Here is a 14,250-nt window from a genome sequence, read left to right on the forward strand (position 1 = left end):
TCTTTTTTCTTTTTTGAGACAGGGTCTTAGTTTGTCACTCAGGCTGGAGTACAGTGGCATGATCTTGGCTCACTGCAACCTCTGCCTCTAGGGTTCAAGTCCTCCTCATCCCTCAGCCCCCCGAGTAGCTGAGATTACAGACACCCGCCACTGTGCCCAGCTAATTTTTTATTTTTAGTAGAGACAGCATTTCACCGTGTTGGCCAGGCTGGTCTCAAACTCCTGACCTCAAGTAATCTGCCTGCCTTGGCCTGCCAAAATGCTGGGATTACAGGTGTGAGCTACCGCGCCCGGCCTTTGTCCATTTTTAAATTGGGTAATTTATTTTATTACTCTTGAGTTGTTAGAGTTCCTTACATATTTTAGATGTTGACCGCTTGTCAAATCTTCAGTTTGCAGATGTTTTTCTCTTTCTGTAGGTTGTTTCTGTACTCTGTTGATTGTTTCTTTGGCTACGCAGAAGCCTTTTAGTCTGATATAATCCCGTTTATCCACTTTCATTTTTGTTGCCTGTGTTTTTGGGGTGCTATCTGGAAAATCATTGTCCAGACCCATGTTACACAGTTTTTACTCTTGGTTTTCTTCTAGTAGTTTTACAGTTTCAGGTCTTATGTTTAGTCTTTAATCCATTTTGAGGTGCTTTTTTTGTTTATGGTGTGAGATAAAGGTCCAGTTTGAAGAGCCTCTTGGCTATAAAGCTAGGGTCAAAATATATTTTTCCAGATGTTTTTGTCTTGCTGAAAAAAGCTAATAAAACTAAGGAGGCTGTTCTGTTTTGGATTTTTTCTGCTTCATGTTTCAAACAGATGAAGGAATGAAAGACTTGTCTCTTTTTTGAAAAAAAAAAAAAAAAAAAAAAGTCGTCATTTTGCTAGCTGAGTCATTGAAGGCAAGATTTAAGAATTTGGTGGGGAAGATTGGCAAGCATTTTCTGTAAAGGACCAAAGAGTGAATATTTTAGGTTTTACTGGCCATATGGTCTCTGTTGCAGCTATGCAACTCTGCTGTTACAGTATGAAAACAGCCCAGACAATGTATATACAAATGAACTATAGTTGTGTTTCAATAAAGCTTTATTTATAAAAAGTGGTGGGACAGATTTGGCCTACTCCTCATCTAGTTCCCTAAGATGGTCCTAAAGTCAAGCCCTGTAGCTGGGGAGGAGGGGAAGGGTAAGAGGAGCTGTTGAGTCAGTCAGCAATATTTCTTCTGAGACACAGAGTCTTCTAGATCTGTTTTGAAAATACCCACATCATTGTTTTTAATTGCCTTGTATTCCATAGGAGGACTACACCCTGTTTCTGTACCCACTTCTCTAAGGCTGGATAACTACGTTGTATCTAATCAGTGGGGTTTGTATAAAAATTGTTTGGCCACCAGGATCTTGACATGTCAACCGCTGTGTTCTTCCCGATCCAGGGCTAGGGGCAAGGTGAAGCATTGTCGCATCAACCGGGACGGCCGGCACTTTGTTCTGGGAACCTCCGCCTATTTTGAGAGCCTGGTGGAGCTCGTCAGTTACTATGAGAAGCATTCACTCTACCGAAAGATGAGACTGCGCTACCCCGTGACGCCCGAGCTCCTGGAGCGCTACAATATGGTAGGTGGTTGACTCCCTTGTGATTTGGTGGGATTTCTTGTCTGAGGTTGTAGCTCATCTGTTCCTGAGTTCAGCAAACCTCTGAGTATTCACCATGTGTCTAATACTGCTGTAGGTTCTGGGGATACAAACTGAACACAACAGAAAAAGACCCTGCCCTTGTGCTGCTTATAGTGTAGTGATGGGGAGATGCAACAAATGAGGTTTAAAATATCCATAGTGTGTGTCAGATGGTGATGAGAGCTAAGGAGAAACACTGGGCAGGTGGATAAGGGGATGCAGAGTGATGGGGAAGGGATTGCAGTTTTCAGAGGGTGGTCTAGGAAGATGTCACTGAGAAGGAGTGAGCCAGGTGGGTAACTTCTGTAGGAAGAGAGGATAGCATGTGCAAAGGTCCTGAGGTAGGAGCCTGCCTGGAGGCACCAAGAAGCAGCTGGAATTGAGCAAGCCTAGGTGGAGGTGGAGCTAAATGAAAATGGGGGTTCACAGGGGACTGGATCATGCAGGGCTCAGAGGCCATTATAAGGCCCTGGCTTTTTCTCTGAGTTATTGGACAGTTCTGGGTACAGAAGAGACCCGACATGATTACAGTGTCTCCCTTCCTACCACACAGATCATTAATTTATTGAAAAGAGATTTATGTCATCCTGACCATGTGCCAAGAACTGTTGTAGATACTGGGAGTACTATGGAACAAAATCTGCCTTTGGGAAATGTAGGTTCTGGAGAGGAGAGATAATATACATAACGAAGATAATTTCAGGTAGCATGAAGTATAATAAAGCAAAGAAAACAGGATTGTGTGAAAAGGGGTGGGTACTGCCTTAGACTGTGGGGGTGGTGATCAGAGAAGGCCACCTTAAAAGGGGGGAAATGTGAGCTGAAACATGGAAGACAGTGGTGAATGGACTTGGGGGAGAAGTGAAGGAAGGGGTAGCTCTAGGTAGAGGAGTAGCCACACCACAAGCCCTCAGGTGACATGAGGAACAGAAAGAAGAGTTAGAGAGGAACAGAGAGGTGCTGGGGGCAGATCTTGGCAGTGGTGTGCTAGCAAATGTTTAAACAGCTCTGAGGGGGAAAGCAGTGGTTTGTAGCATTTGCCAATTTCCGTGGTGTAAATACTTACATGGTGGTCAGTTTCAAGTTGCTGATATGCTGCCATCAAACCTTAAATGTGGAGTCAGGAAGCGATGTACACAGTGGGCTTTTGCGAGCTGGGAGCTCACTCCAGCGCACCACTGGATCTTAGGATTTGTGTTTTTACAAGGGAACATGGTGCCTGGCACACAGCAGGCCATGCCAGGGCCTCTCTGATTTTGGGTTAGTTTCCAAGTCTGGAGACCTTTTGTATAGCTTTTTCCTGTGTCCACTCATGGGTCACAAGAAAATTCTATGACATTTCAACTCTTCTATCGAAGGATAGGTAACCATAAGGAAGCCTAGAACTCTTGTAATATGGAAGGGCTATTCTAGGAGCGTGGATTATTACATTTCTTTCTTTCTTTTTTCTTCCAGGAAAGAGATATAAACTCCCTCTATGATGTCAGCAGAATGTATGTGGATCCCAGTGAAATCAATCCGTCCATGGTACAGTGCTGAACCCCCAGCTCACGTGATTTCTGAGTCACTAGGCTGATGTGGATTCCATCTTGTTCTCCTGGCAGTTACAACAGGGCAAGGGAAGATTCTGGAAAACCCGGCCAAAATAATTTATTTATTTATTTTTTTGAGAAGAAACGATGATTGACAGTATGAAGTCTAGTTTCAGGGTAAAGGTTAATAGAATTCCATCCAAATGCAACAGTGTTTTGCTAAAATTCTGAGGTTTCCTGAACCACCTCTGGGCCAAAATGGCTTCTAATTAAGTCTTTCAAATGTTTCTTGCTCACTGATGGAGCCCGTGGTGTTTATAAATTCCATCTGGTTCGCTGACCTCCCTGCAGTGCAAACAGTGCAAACACTATCTCATATTCCCACCCCAACTCTGTCGTGTAATTTCATGCAGGTAGGGATGGATTTTACTTTGAGCCCTCGGCTCTTCCTTGCCATGGTTTCATCTCAGATTTAGTTTGAACCGGCAGAGGAAGAACGGCGGCAAATTTTCTGTTTGGGGGCCATGTGGCCCACGATTAGTGTACAGCGCTCGCTTAGGCAGGGGCCCTGCTTGTGGGCTCTGTTGAAATCCATAGGTGACTTTGTTTTTTAAAAATTTATAATCCTTGGCCAATGTAGATCTCTTTCAGAAATAAATGAAATCTTGAAAAGTTGTAGGCAAATTCAGCTGTATGTGAAATGCATTAAGAGAACTTAGCAGCAAAAATTTTGTTAGAAGTGAAGGATGTTTTGGTGATGAGAACAGTCACCCCTCTAACTGATGAGTGTTCGTTCCTGTGGCCTTGGAGCCTGGCTCTGGCCCTTACATCCACCCTTGAAGCAGGATATGCAGGTAGAGGCCGCTCTGTCTGCAGGAGGGAGAGAGATAGGCAAGGGCTCTGCTTAGCCTCCCGCTGCAGATCCCTGTGGCAGAGCTTCTAGAACCCACATTGCTTCTTACGAAACATCCTGAGCTATGGCAATAACTCACATTGATAGATGCAGTTCCGGGCTCAGCTACTTAAAACAGCTGGTTGATGTGGGGCAAGTTACTTTCCTTCTCCGCATCTCAGTTTTTTCATCATCTGTAAAATGGGGATAATCACGTAACTACCTACCTGTTACGGTGGTTGTAGGGATTAAAGGTGATACCCTGAGGCTCGGAACAGTGCTTTGACCTGTACTGCAGTTAGCACTGAAGAATCGCAAGCTCCTGTGAGTTATGTCGTTATACACACGATCTCATGTGATAGTTTAACAATCCTGTGAAATGTATAAAAATTTACTTCTCATTTCACAGATGGGGGAGCTGAGGATCAGAGAGTCTCAACCTTATGTAACCATTTAAGGGCAGGGCAATGGTTTGAACCTACATGTCTGACTTTGTAGCCTGTGTTCTGAGGAATAGTTTTACTGGATTCCCTGTGAAATTCCTGTTCCCATTTCCTTTGGGTGGCAGAAGAAGGAAGCCGCTGATCTAAACAGGTTTGACGGCGTCAGAGGTTTTCCCATTAATATTTGCTTGCCATCTGGGTATTCGTTTATGCCTGCCAGGCAGAAGGCATGAAAGCAAATTCATTGAATAAAATTTCTATACTGAGGAAGTTCTTACTTAGTTATGACAACAGAGATCACCTTTTGATGAATTTCATAGAGGAGAGCCTGACTTAGTCTTGCAAAAGGTCAGCGGCCTGCAAGAGTATAGATAGGGGACCGCTGACCTACATAAAAAGAGCAGTGAGGCCCTCAGGACAGGCAGGAAGAATGGGGTTGCCCTTGAACTTCTGGGAGGCTTGATGAGCACAGGCACTGTGACGGAGGTCTTGGCTTAATCTAAAAGGCATTTCCTTTCTTTGTTGAAGAAATTGAGGAATATTGGGTCAGTGAAATACAGGGGCACTCTCACCCTAACCTCATCTCTATCCCTAAACTATAACCCTAACCCTAACCCTAACCCTAACCCTGACTCCTAACCCCTGTGCCAAAACCCTAAACCCTAACCCATAATCCTTAGCCCCTAACCCTAGCCCTAACCCTAACCCAGATACCCTTAGCTCTGACCAGGCCAGACTTCCTTCACTCCCTGGTGACTTTTTGGGGCCTTAGGTCCTTTGCAATGCCAGTCCCTCTCCAGCAGATGACTTTGTAATCTTGTCCTGAAGCCTCCTGCTCCCCAGTGAGAAGAACTGAATGATGCCTGGAATGCAGCCTCCTGTCCCTGGCCTGACGTTTTCTTTCTTGTTTTCCCTGAAAGCCTCAGAGAACTGTGAAAGCTCTGTATGACTACAAAGCCAAGCGAAGCGATGAGCTGAGCTTCTGCCGTGGCGCCCTCATCCACAATGTCTCCAAGGAGCCCGGGGGCTGGTAAGGCTGAGTAGAGGCTGGGCTGCTTGGCGGGCATGCTTGACTTGTCCCTTCTGGGTGATGAGACTCAGGTGCTGGCTGAGTCTGACCGCCCCCTCTTTGTCTGCCATTCTGGGCTGGCTTTGACCTCTTGTGTTAAGTCCCTTTTTAGGAAGGTGGCTTCGTGCTTGCTCTATTTGAGAACATGGATAAACAACAATATTAACAGTTATCAATATGTCATATGATATATTGTATATTATTATGATTCCAACAGCAGCTACCATTATTGAAGTCTTACTAGGTGGCAAGCAGTCTGCTAATTGCTTTCAATCAAATCTTTATTACTCCCTGTGGTTAGGAGTATGATTATTCCCACGTTAAGGATGCGGTGAATGAGACTGTCCAAGTCACACAGCTACTAAATAGTGCAGGCCGTTTTTAATACACAAGACAGTGTGTTATTTCCAGTTCTAATTCTTATGCTATTGCATAGTCCCATGCTGTGTACAATGGCTGCATCCTGAATTGAAGACAATATGTTTTTAGGGCAAAGGTATCTGGGTGTGCTAGGGTTTAGGTACCACTTCCCTTTTTTACCATGGAAGAAAAATTCACTGCCTACTGACAGGTTTCTGGGCAAGTGGTTTCGTGGGGTGACTTCTGTCTGAGAACAATAAGAACTTGCTCGTAATCGTGAGTACTAGTTTAAGCACCTCATAGATGGGCATTTCTGCTTTTCACAAGATAACTAGACCTGACTTAGAAATCTGAATGGCAGCTTACATGGAGTGCTTCTATGTGTCAAGCTCTGTTTTAAGCACTTTGTTTGAAATAACTCACTGAATCCACATGATGACTGTAAAAAGTTGGTTCTGTTGTTACCTGCATTTTACAGATGAGGAAACTGAAGGCCTGAGAAATGCAGCCACTCGTCTAGGGCCACACAGGCTGAGATTTGAAGCCCCAGGCCTTCTGGCTCCAAAGCCTACGCTCGTAACCTCATTCATCTGCTAAGTCCTTCCCTGTCCTCTTGCAAGATGCCTTAATCCAGGGATTGTCAAAGTTTTTCTAAAAATCTGGAGAACCTCATTGCAAACCAGTTCATACCTAGATTCCCCAGAATTAAAGATGCAGCTGAGTTATCTGTTGAGCTGGAGTGGGGGCTGGAGCTGCCCTGTTTGGCCTCGTGGCTGACCTCGCTATCCCTACTGCAGCCCCTGATGCTTCCCCTTGGAGGCTCCCAGACCCAGTTCGGCAACCATGGTGTCGATCAGCGTCTCCCAGTTCAGATGCTTGGTTTTGCCGAGGTCCCTCCACTCGAAGTGGCACAGTCAGAGTTGAGGTCTCTTCCAGGGACACTGGCACTCCCTCATTGTGCTCCTGTCCCTGCCTTGGCCAATGTCCTGGTGCTCACTGGGTGGGTGACTAACATTTTTGGAGTTGTGGATGGAGCCCATGTAACTGCTCCAAACCACAGTTTTCCATTCTGTGAGACAGCCTCGTGTCTTTCCATGCCTCTGATAGGCAGTTCTCCAAATTTCGAAGGCTCTTATCCTGAGATGAGTTAAGAGGAGTTCTTTGCCAAGGGACTGTGGGCAAACTGTCCTGTGGCCATGGTCATTTCTTTCTCTCTCTGATGGCAGAAGTGCTACTGAGGGGGCTGCCTGTGTGAAACGGCCTTTTTTTTTTCTTTGAGATGAAGTCTCCCTCTGTCGCCCAGGCTGGAGTGCAGTGGTGCATTCTCGGCTCACTGCAAACTCCACCTCCCAGGTTCAAGCAATTCTCCTGTCTTAGCCTTCTGAGTAGCTAGGATTACAGGCATGTGCCAACACACCCAGCTAATTTTTGTATTTTTTAGCAGAGATGGGGTTTCACCATGTTGGCCAGGCTGGTCTCGAACTCCTGACCTCATGATCCGCCCACCTCGGCCTCCCTAAGTGCTGGGATTACAGGTGTGACCCACTATGCCCAAACTGAAATGGCTTTTTTTGCATATTCCCAAACTTGTTCCCCTATAGCTAGGGGACCACACAACTTTGGTCTGAACCAGGATGCTCCTGAGTGTCAAAGGAATGTAAACTGCTCAGTCCTGGATGGATAGTCCATATGATCACCCTAAATATACCCAGCCTTTGCCAGAAGTGGGTCTAGAGTAATGGTGCGGAGGGCATGAAAAGGGCTTACAACCTGCAGTCCTGTGTCTCCGCTATGTGAACTGGTAGCATCAGTCCTCAGTCTGCTTATTCAGACCAAAAATATTAAAGTCCTTAGCACCGTGAAGCGCAGACTTGATTAAGATCCAGAAAGGTCAGCCAGGTATGGTGGCTCCCACCTGTAACCCCAGCACTTTGGGAGGCCAAAGAAGGCAGATCACTTGAGGTCAGGAGTTTGAGACCAACCTGGACAACATGGTGAAACCCTGTCTCTACTAAAAATACAAGTGTTAGCCAGACGTGGTGGTGCGTGCCTGTAATCCCAGCTACTTGGCAGGCTGAGGCAGGAGAATTGCTTGAACCCAGGAGGCAGAGGTTGCAGTGAGCCGAGATCACGCCATGCACTCTGGCCTGGGGGATAGAATGAGACTCGGACTAAAAAGAAAAATAAAAATCCAGAAAGATCTCATACAGTGGGGAAGACAGGTGTGTAATTACACATTAAGTATAAGGTGTGGCTGCTTGGATGACTATCAGGACAGGAGGCCAGGGGACCACAGAGGAAGAGTGCTCAGCCTAGGTGGCAGTCAGGGAAGACTTCCTGGAAGAGGAAATGCCCAAACTGAGTCTAAAATTAGTAGAGGGAAGCTGGGTACCAAGGGCGTGGACTAAGACATGGAAGCTGGGTAATGTGGCAGGGGAATGATGAGGACAATGGGCCATGTGGAATCAATGTCATGGAGAGCTAGGAGGTGAGGTCTGGGAGTCCTGGGGTCAGCCTGTGCTGGGCTGTGGTTGCCATGATGAAGAGTCTGGGCTGGATTCTAGAGGCCCTGGGGAGCCGTCACGTGGTGTGGTCAGACGTGCATTTTGGAGGGTCTATGGCTGCAGAAGTGGCTCTTGAGATGCGCAGGTCGAAGGAGGAGGTTTGCGTGTCTGGGCGTGGACTTGTGGGGAGGAATCTTAGAGGTGCTCACCGTCTGGTAGGGTCCAGGAACATTCACAGATGGATTATGTCATGTGTTGTTAGTGCTGTCATAAAGGTATGGAACAGTGTTTTAGCTGAATAATAATAAGAGCTAACACTGTTGAGTACTTACTGTGTGCTAGGTAGGTGCTGTCTCAAGCGCTCAGCTTATGTTAATGTAGAGAGACCTAATAAAGCCTTCTAAGGGAAGCACTCGTGTTTCACCATTTTGTGAATGGAGAACTGGAGGCACAGAAAGCCTCCACAGTCCGTGCTAGGGCTGGAATTTAATTTCAGGCTATCTGGCTCTAGAACCACCTTTTCTCAAAATTATTCCCTGAAATGGGGTTGAGCTTTTGTCTTGTATGGTCTCTGACTTCCAATTAAAGCACTGAAACTTTTGACTTGTGGTTTCTTTGGTCAAACATTAAGATCATCTAATAAGGAGGAAAATCGGCCCCCAGTAACTCATTGATAATTAAAAAATAAAAAGAAGCTGTCTGTGAGTTTCTGCATTGTCACAGATAGTGACACTGGTCACTTGGCCACTTGCTACCTGTGCCCATCAGAATCGAGCCAGCAGCCGGGTGCTAATGAGCAGTAGCGGGTAATTCATGCCACCTGGTGACAGCTCCCTGATGTCCCCTCTTCTTACCCAGGTGGAAGGGTGACTATGGAACCAGGATCCAGCAGTACTTCCCATCCAACTACGTGGAGGACATCTCAACTGCAGATGTCGAGGAGCTGGAAAAGCAGGTGCGTACCCCTCTTCGATCATCTTACAGGAAGAAGGGATCTGCAGGTCCAGTTTTTCAGGGACCTGTGCCATCTCAGTGGGTGAATTTTTCCATGTGCTGCTAGTGGTCTCCGTGGAGCTCTGGATCAGGGAAGACAGAGTGATAGGGAAATTGAGATCGTCTCTGAGTTGTTGCGGGGGAGTCTCTGTGACAAGCCAGTCATGTTTTAATCAGGTTGTGCTGGGCTTGGAAGGCTTTGAATATGCAGAATTCCCACTGGAGTGAAAGTGGCCAAATGGGGAATTTGTCCTCTGCTTAAGCAACTTGCAAATGAAACACATTTATGTTGGACAGCCAGACGTTAAGAACGTGCCTGGGGTGAGTAAGCAAGTGGGCCTAACCAGAAGGTGAGATGAGGCCTTCCTGGTGGCTTTGCAAACCTGGTGGTTGTTCCGTCGCTGCCTCTTGTTAGGGAGCAGTGACTCTGAACGTGCTGGCGCTGCACCAAGGATGATATCTTTGTAATGAGGACTTTAAGATCCCATTAGAGGCCAAGGGATTTATTTTGTAAGGGAGGTAGGGCAATCTGGGAAGGCTTCCTGAAAGGAGTATTTGAGCCTTACAAGTCAAGTTAGAGTTCAACAGCAAGAGACTGGCAGAAGGGAGTTCCAAGTGGGAAGTACAGTCTCAGCAAAGATGTGGCAATGGGAATGGGCTTGTGTTCTGTGTGTTTGGGCTGAGGCAGAGACATGAAGCCCTTGCTGCGTCTGTAGTGCGTTGCCCTTACCTGTACATCAGCATTTGCCTGGTGCAGGCGGTGGGGGTCGCAGTAGTGCAGGCAATGAGTGGATGCCCGGTTCTGCCACGTCTCCTGAGACCAGGATACTCACCATCTCAGCCAGACCCCGGGATGGTGCGAGTGTGCAATGGGGGGCAGAGTTGGCAAGGGCGATGGGGGCTCAGAAAGCCTTAAAAGCCAGATCATGGAGCATGGGTGTTGCCTCCACAGGACATGGGGAGCCACAGAGGGTTCTGGAGCTGGGCTTTAGTAGCCTAAATAGTCTTATTTTGTAATAAGGTCTAGGGTGTGTTTGGAAACCAGAGCTGAGGAAACGTTGTGAATCCTGTTCTAGAATTCACAGGGCACGTTTTTACCGGTTGGAAAATGAAACTGGGAACCTCCAGGCAGCCACTCCTTGTCAGGTCCCTATCAGCTCCATGCTTCATTATTTAGCTTTCTCCCCGTGGACGTATCTGGTAATGAAAATGCATTTTAAACAGTTCCACAGGCGGTGTCTCTGCTAAACGGTGTGCTTTGGAAATGGGTTGTCTTTTTATTATTCCCGTTACAACTGACGTGAGTTATGTCTTGTTTCTTCATAGATTATTGAAGACAATCCCTTAGGGTCTCTTTGCAGAGGCATATTGGACCTCAATACCTATAACGTCGGTACGTGCACATACCATCTTAGCCTGGATTCCCACCCGAATCCCCCATGGCCTGACCGCAGCCCCGCCCCACACAGGGAGGCGGCTGACATGGGGTCCCATCGTGCCTGTGACTTGAATGCCGGTTCTTTCCCTGGCTGAAGCTGAGTATTTAGGTCAGGCTGGTCAGTGAGTATGATGTGATGTTTGCAGTGCATTCATATCTGCTAAAAATAGAAGTCCTTAAACAGGGTCTGGTACATACGTGCTAGATAGGGGTTAGCTGATATTGTGACCAACATCAGGATCTGCCTGTGTTTCATGCATTTGGAAGGAAATATTATGACCAACATCAGGATCTGCCTGTGTTTCATGCATTTGGAAGGAAATATTATGACCAACATCAGGATCTGCCTGTGTTTCATGCATTTGGAAGGAAATATTATGACCAACATCAGGATCTGCCTGTGTTTCATGCATTTGGAAGGAAAGCTGAGCTGTCAGCCTGGCTGAAATGCAGCATGGAGTTGGCAGTTGTGTGTTCTAAGCCCAGCTCTGCCTCTCCGCTGCTCTTCGAACCTCTGCTTCCTGGCTGCTCAGCTCGGGCCCAGGAAATACAGCCTGCCCATGTTGACTGTGCTGCAAGTGATGTGGAGGCATGGCCCTGAGGCCAGGCCTGTGGTGGCCAGGGTCTGGTGTGTGCTGGGCTTCCTGGGCCTTGAGCATGCCTGCTTTTAAGCGGGCATGGTGCAGCTCCCATGTCAAGGGGCTCTGTAGCAGCCTCCATGACTTTTACCTGGGGAGGCATGGGCATGGTCCTCTAGGACTTAGGTGACAACAGTCCCAGGAAATTCCTGCTTCTATTGCCAGTGCTCTGCTTTACACATTAATTTTATTTATTCTTATTTTTTTGAGACTGTCTTGCTCTGTCTCCCAGGTTGGAGTGCAGTGGCATGATCTTGGCTCACTGCAACCGCTACCTCCTGGATTCAAGTGATTCTCCTGCCTTAGTCCTCCGGAGTAGCTGGGACTACAGGCATGCACCACCACGCTTGGAAAATTTTTGTATTTTTAGTAGAGACGGGGTTTCGCCATGTTGGCCAGGCTGGTCTCGAACTCCTGACCTCAAGTGATCTGCCTGCCTCAGCCTCCTCAAGTGCTGGGATTACAGGTGTGAGCCACCACATGCAGCCTACTTTCCACATTTATTACCTGCTTCTTATCCTTTACGGCAATCCAGCAGGATAGGTGGGAGAGGGATTCTTTGCTCCATTACCAGAAGAGAAAAATCAAGGTCCTAAGAGACCTCGTCACGTGCTAAGGTCCTGTGTGGGTGGGGGGTGCGGGATCCCTGCCTGCGCTTCTCATGCTCTTTGTATCTTCTCCCTGCATTCCTGTATTTGCAGAGCAGAGGCACATGGCTCAGTGGTTCTGAGTAGGGATCTTGGAGTCAGGTTTGGACTGAGCCTCAGTTTTATTGTTACTAGCTGTGTGACCCTCCGCATGTTACTTTCTCTTAATGAGCCTCAGTTTTTCTTCCTGTAAAATGGGCCTAGCCATAGCAGTGGGCCTGTAGTCCATCTACACAGGAGGCTGAGATGGGAGGATCACTTGAGCACCAAGAGTCTCAGACCAGCCTGGGTAACGTAGCAAGACCCCAAAACCTTAAAAAGAAAAAAAAAAAAGATGCAGGAGAGGTAATCTGCTTAGAATATTGCCTGGTATATAAGAACTCAGAAGTCTTAGCTACAAATATTATTTGTTAGGTAAGTTTCCCTCTCATCACCTTTTCTTCTCTATAAGACGCTTGCTCTGTGTCTAGAGAACCCACACCAGATTTCTCTCCTAGTTTCTGGTGACTGCTGGAAATCCTTGGTGTTTTTGGCTTGTGGCTGCATTCTAAGTCTCCACATTTGCCTGCACATGGCTTTCTCCCTGTGTCGGCATCCGTTTTCAAAGCCATTTACCCCACTGTAGTGGCTCATGCCTGTAATCCCAGCACTTTGGGAGGCCAAGGCGAGTGGATCGCTTGAGTTCAAGCATGTGAGACCAGCCTTGGGAAACGTAGTGAAACCCCGTCTCTACAAAAAATACAAAGATTAGCCAGGCTTGGTGGTGTGCACCTGTGGTCCCGGCTACTTGGGAGGCTAAAGTGGGAGGATCGCATGAGCTTGGAAGGTGGAGGCTGCAGTGAGCCTGAGCCAAGATCGCACCAGTGTGCTTCAGCCTGGGTGACAGAATATGACCCTGTCGAAAAAAAAAAAAAAGCCATTTAAATTATTCTTCGTATATAAAAGATTATATGTAACAATAGAAAATTATGTACAATATACTAATTGAAACAATCAGTTCATCAAATTTTATGTATTGTATGAAAACATTTTGTAAAAATGCCAAGTTGCTTAGCTATATTTTAAAATCTTTCTAAAATGAATGTGTATTGTTTTAGCAATTTGTAGAAAATATGGTAAGGGCAAAAAGCATTTTCTAATTGGTCAATCGAAAAGATATACAATGTTTGTTTTGATCAAGATGAACATGTTTCTATAAAGTGGACAAGAGGGTATTTTTTTCAGGTTCTCATATGCATTTTATTTTATTTTCCTGCATCTTAAACATCCTTCTCCCTTCTCTGATAAGGATACTCATCCTTGTTTGGATGTTGGGATTGCCCTAAATCCAGGATGATGTCATTTTATATCCTTATAGTAACCAATAAGGTCCCATTCACAGGCACTGGTGACCTGACACAGCTTTGTGGAGGACACTAGTGAACCCACTGCATTCCTGGGTAGCCATGTGTGTGACACGTACTTACCCGATGGAAAGTAGACGACCCCATCAATCCTAACCGTGATCATAGCAGTGGCGGTTTGGTTTGGTCCATGAGAGAAACGGCTCAGGCAGGGTGCGGTGTGGTCTTTGTGGCCCTCTCACAGGCTGATCGGGACATTTCTTATTCTCTCCCCTAAGTGAAAGCCCCACAGGGGAAAAACCAGAAGCCCTTTGTCTTCATCCTGGAGCCCAAGAAGCAGGGCGATCCTCCGGTGGAGTTTGCCACAGACAGGGTGGAGGAGCTCTTCGAGTGGTTTCAGAGCATCCGAGAGATCACCTGGAAGATTGACACCAAGGTAGGCACCTGCTCGCGGCAGGTGCAGGTGGGCCTGGCATTCTCAGGGTTCTGGTGCTCATGGAGGCTGTGGGCGGGTCCAGGCAGCAGGATGAGCAGGCCCAGGTGCTACTCAGAACTGGGGAAGGAGACCAGGTGGGTTCAGACAATAGGAGCACCCCTTGTTAGGGAGAGGCAGGAATAGTGGAGGTGCCCTGGGAAGGCGGGTCTGGTTGTCTGGTTGGAGGCTTCAGAAGGCTGAGTGCACACAGTGATGCTCAATGATGATGTCTGTAGCGCCCTACGTATCTTACTAA

The 14,250-nt window shown here is 46.9% G+C and overlaps 1 protein-coding gene and 2 long non-coding RNA genes across 7 annotated transcripts in view; 1 reads left to right on the plus strand and 2 right to left on the minus strand.

Annotated features, from left to right (window-relative positions):
* PLCG2 (phospholipase C gamma 2) overlaps window positions 1-14,250 on the plus strand; it is a 178,711-nt gene that overhangs the window by 136,116 nt on the left and 28,345 nt on the right. For all 5 annotated transcript variants that reach the window (XM_017541868.2, XM_017541869.2, XM_017541870.2 and 2 more), the window contains 6 exons: window positions 1,420-1,600; window positions 3,116-3,187; window positions 5,448-5,557; window positions 9,319-9,415; window positions 10,780-10,846; window positions 13,798-13,955. In XM_017541868.2, coding sequence (XP_017397357.1) covers window positions 1,420-1,600; window positions 3,116-3,187; window positions 5,448-5,557; window positions 9,319-9,415; window positions 10,780-10,846; window positions 13,798-13,955 — 685 coding nt within the window. The remainder of the gene's footprint in view (window positions 1-1,419; window positions 1,601-3,115; window positions 3,188-5,447; window positions 5,558-9,318; window positions 9,416-10,779; window positions 10,847-13,797; window positions 13,956-14,250) is intronic.
* On the minus strand, window positions 522-7,297 carry LOC119473181. The gene is made up of 2 exons (XR_005202388.1): window positions 5,821-7,297; window positions 522-5,729 (listed from the first exon to the last, which is right to left on the minus strand). It is a non-coding gene; the product is annotated as an uncharacterized LOC119473181 (long non-coding RNA).
* LOC119473182 lies at window positions 8,165-13,818 on the minus strand. Its single transcript, XR_005202389.1, has 2 exons — window positions 13,643-13,818; window positions 8,165-9,536 (listed from the first exon to the last, which is right to left on the minus strand). It is a non-coding gene; the product is annotated as an uncharacterized LOC119473182 (long non-coding RNA).

The sequence above is a fragment of the Cebus imitator genome, unplaced genomic scaffold (assembly GCF_001604975.1).
Source record: "Cebus imitator isolate Cc_AM_T3 unplaced genomic scaffold, Cebus_imitator-1.0 Scaffold137, whole genome shotgun sequence".
NCBI lineage: Eukaryota > Metazoa > Chordata > Mammalia > Primates > Cebidae > Cebus > Cebus imitator.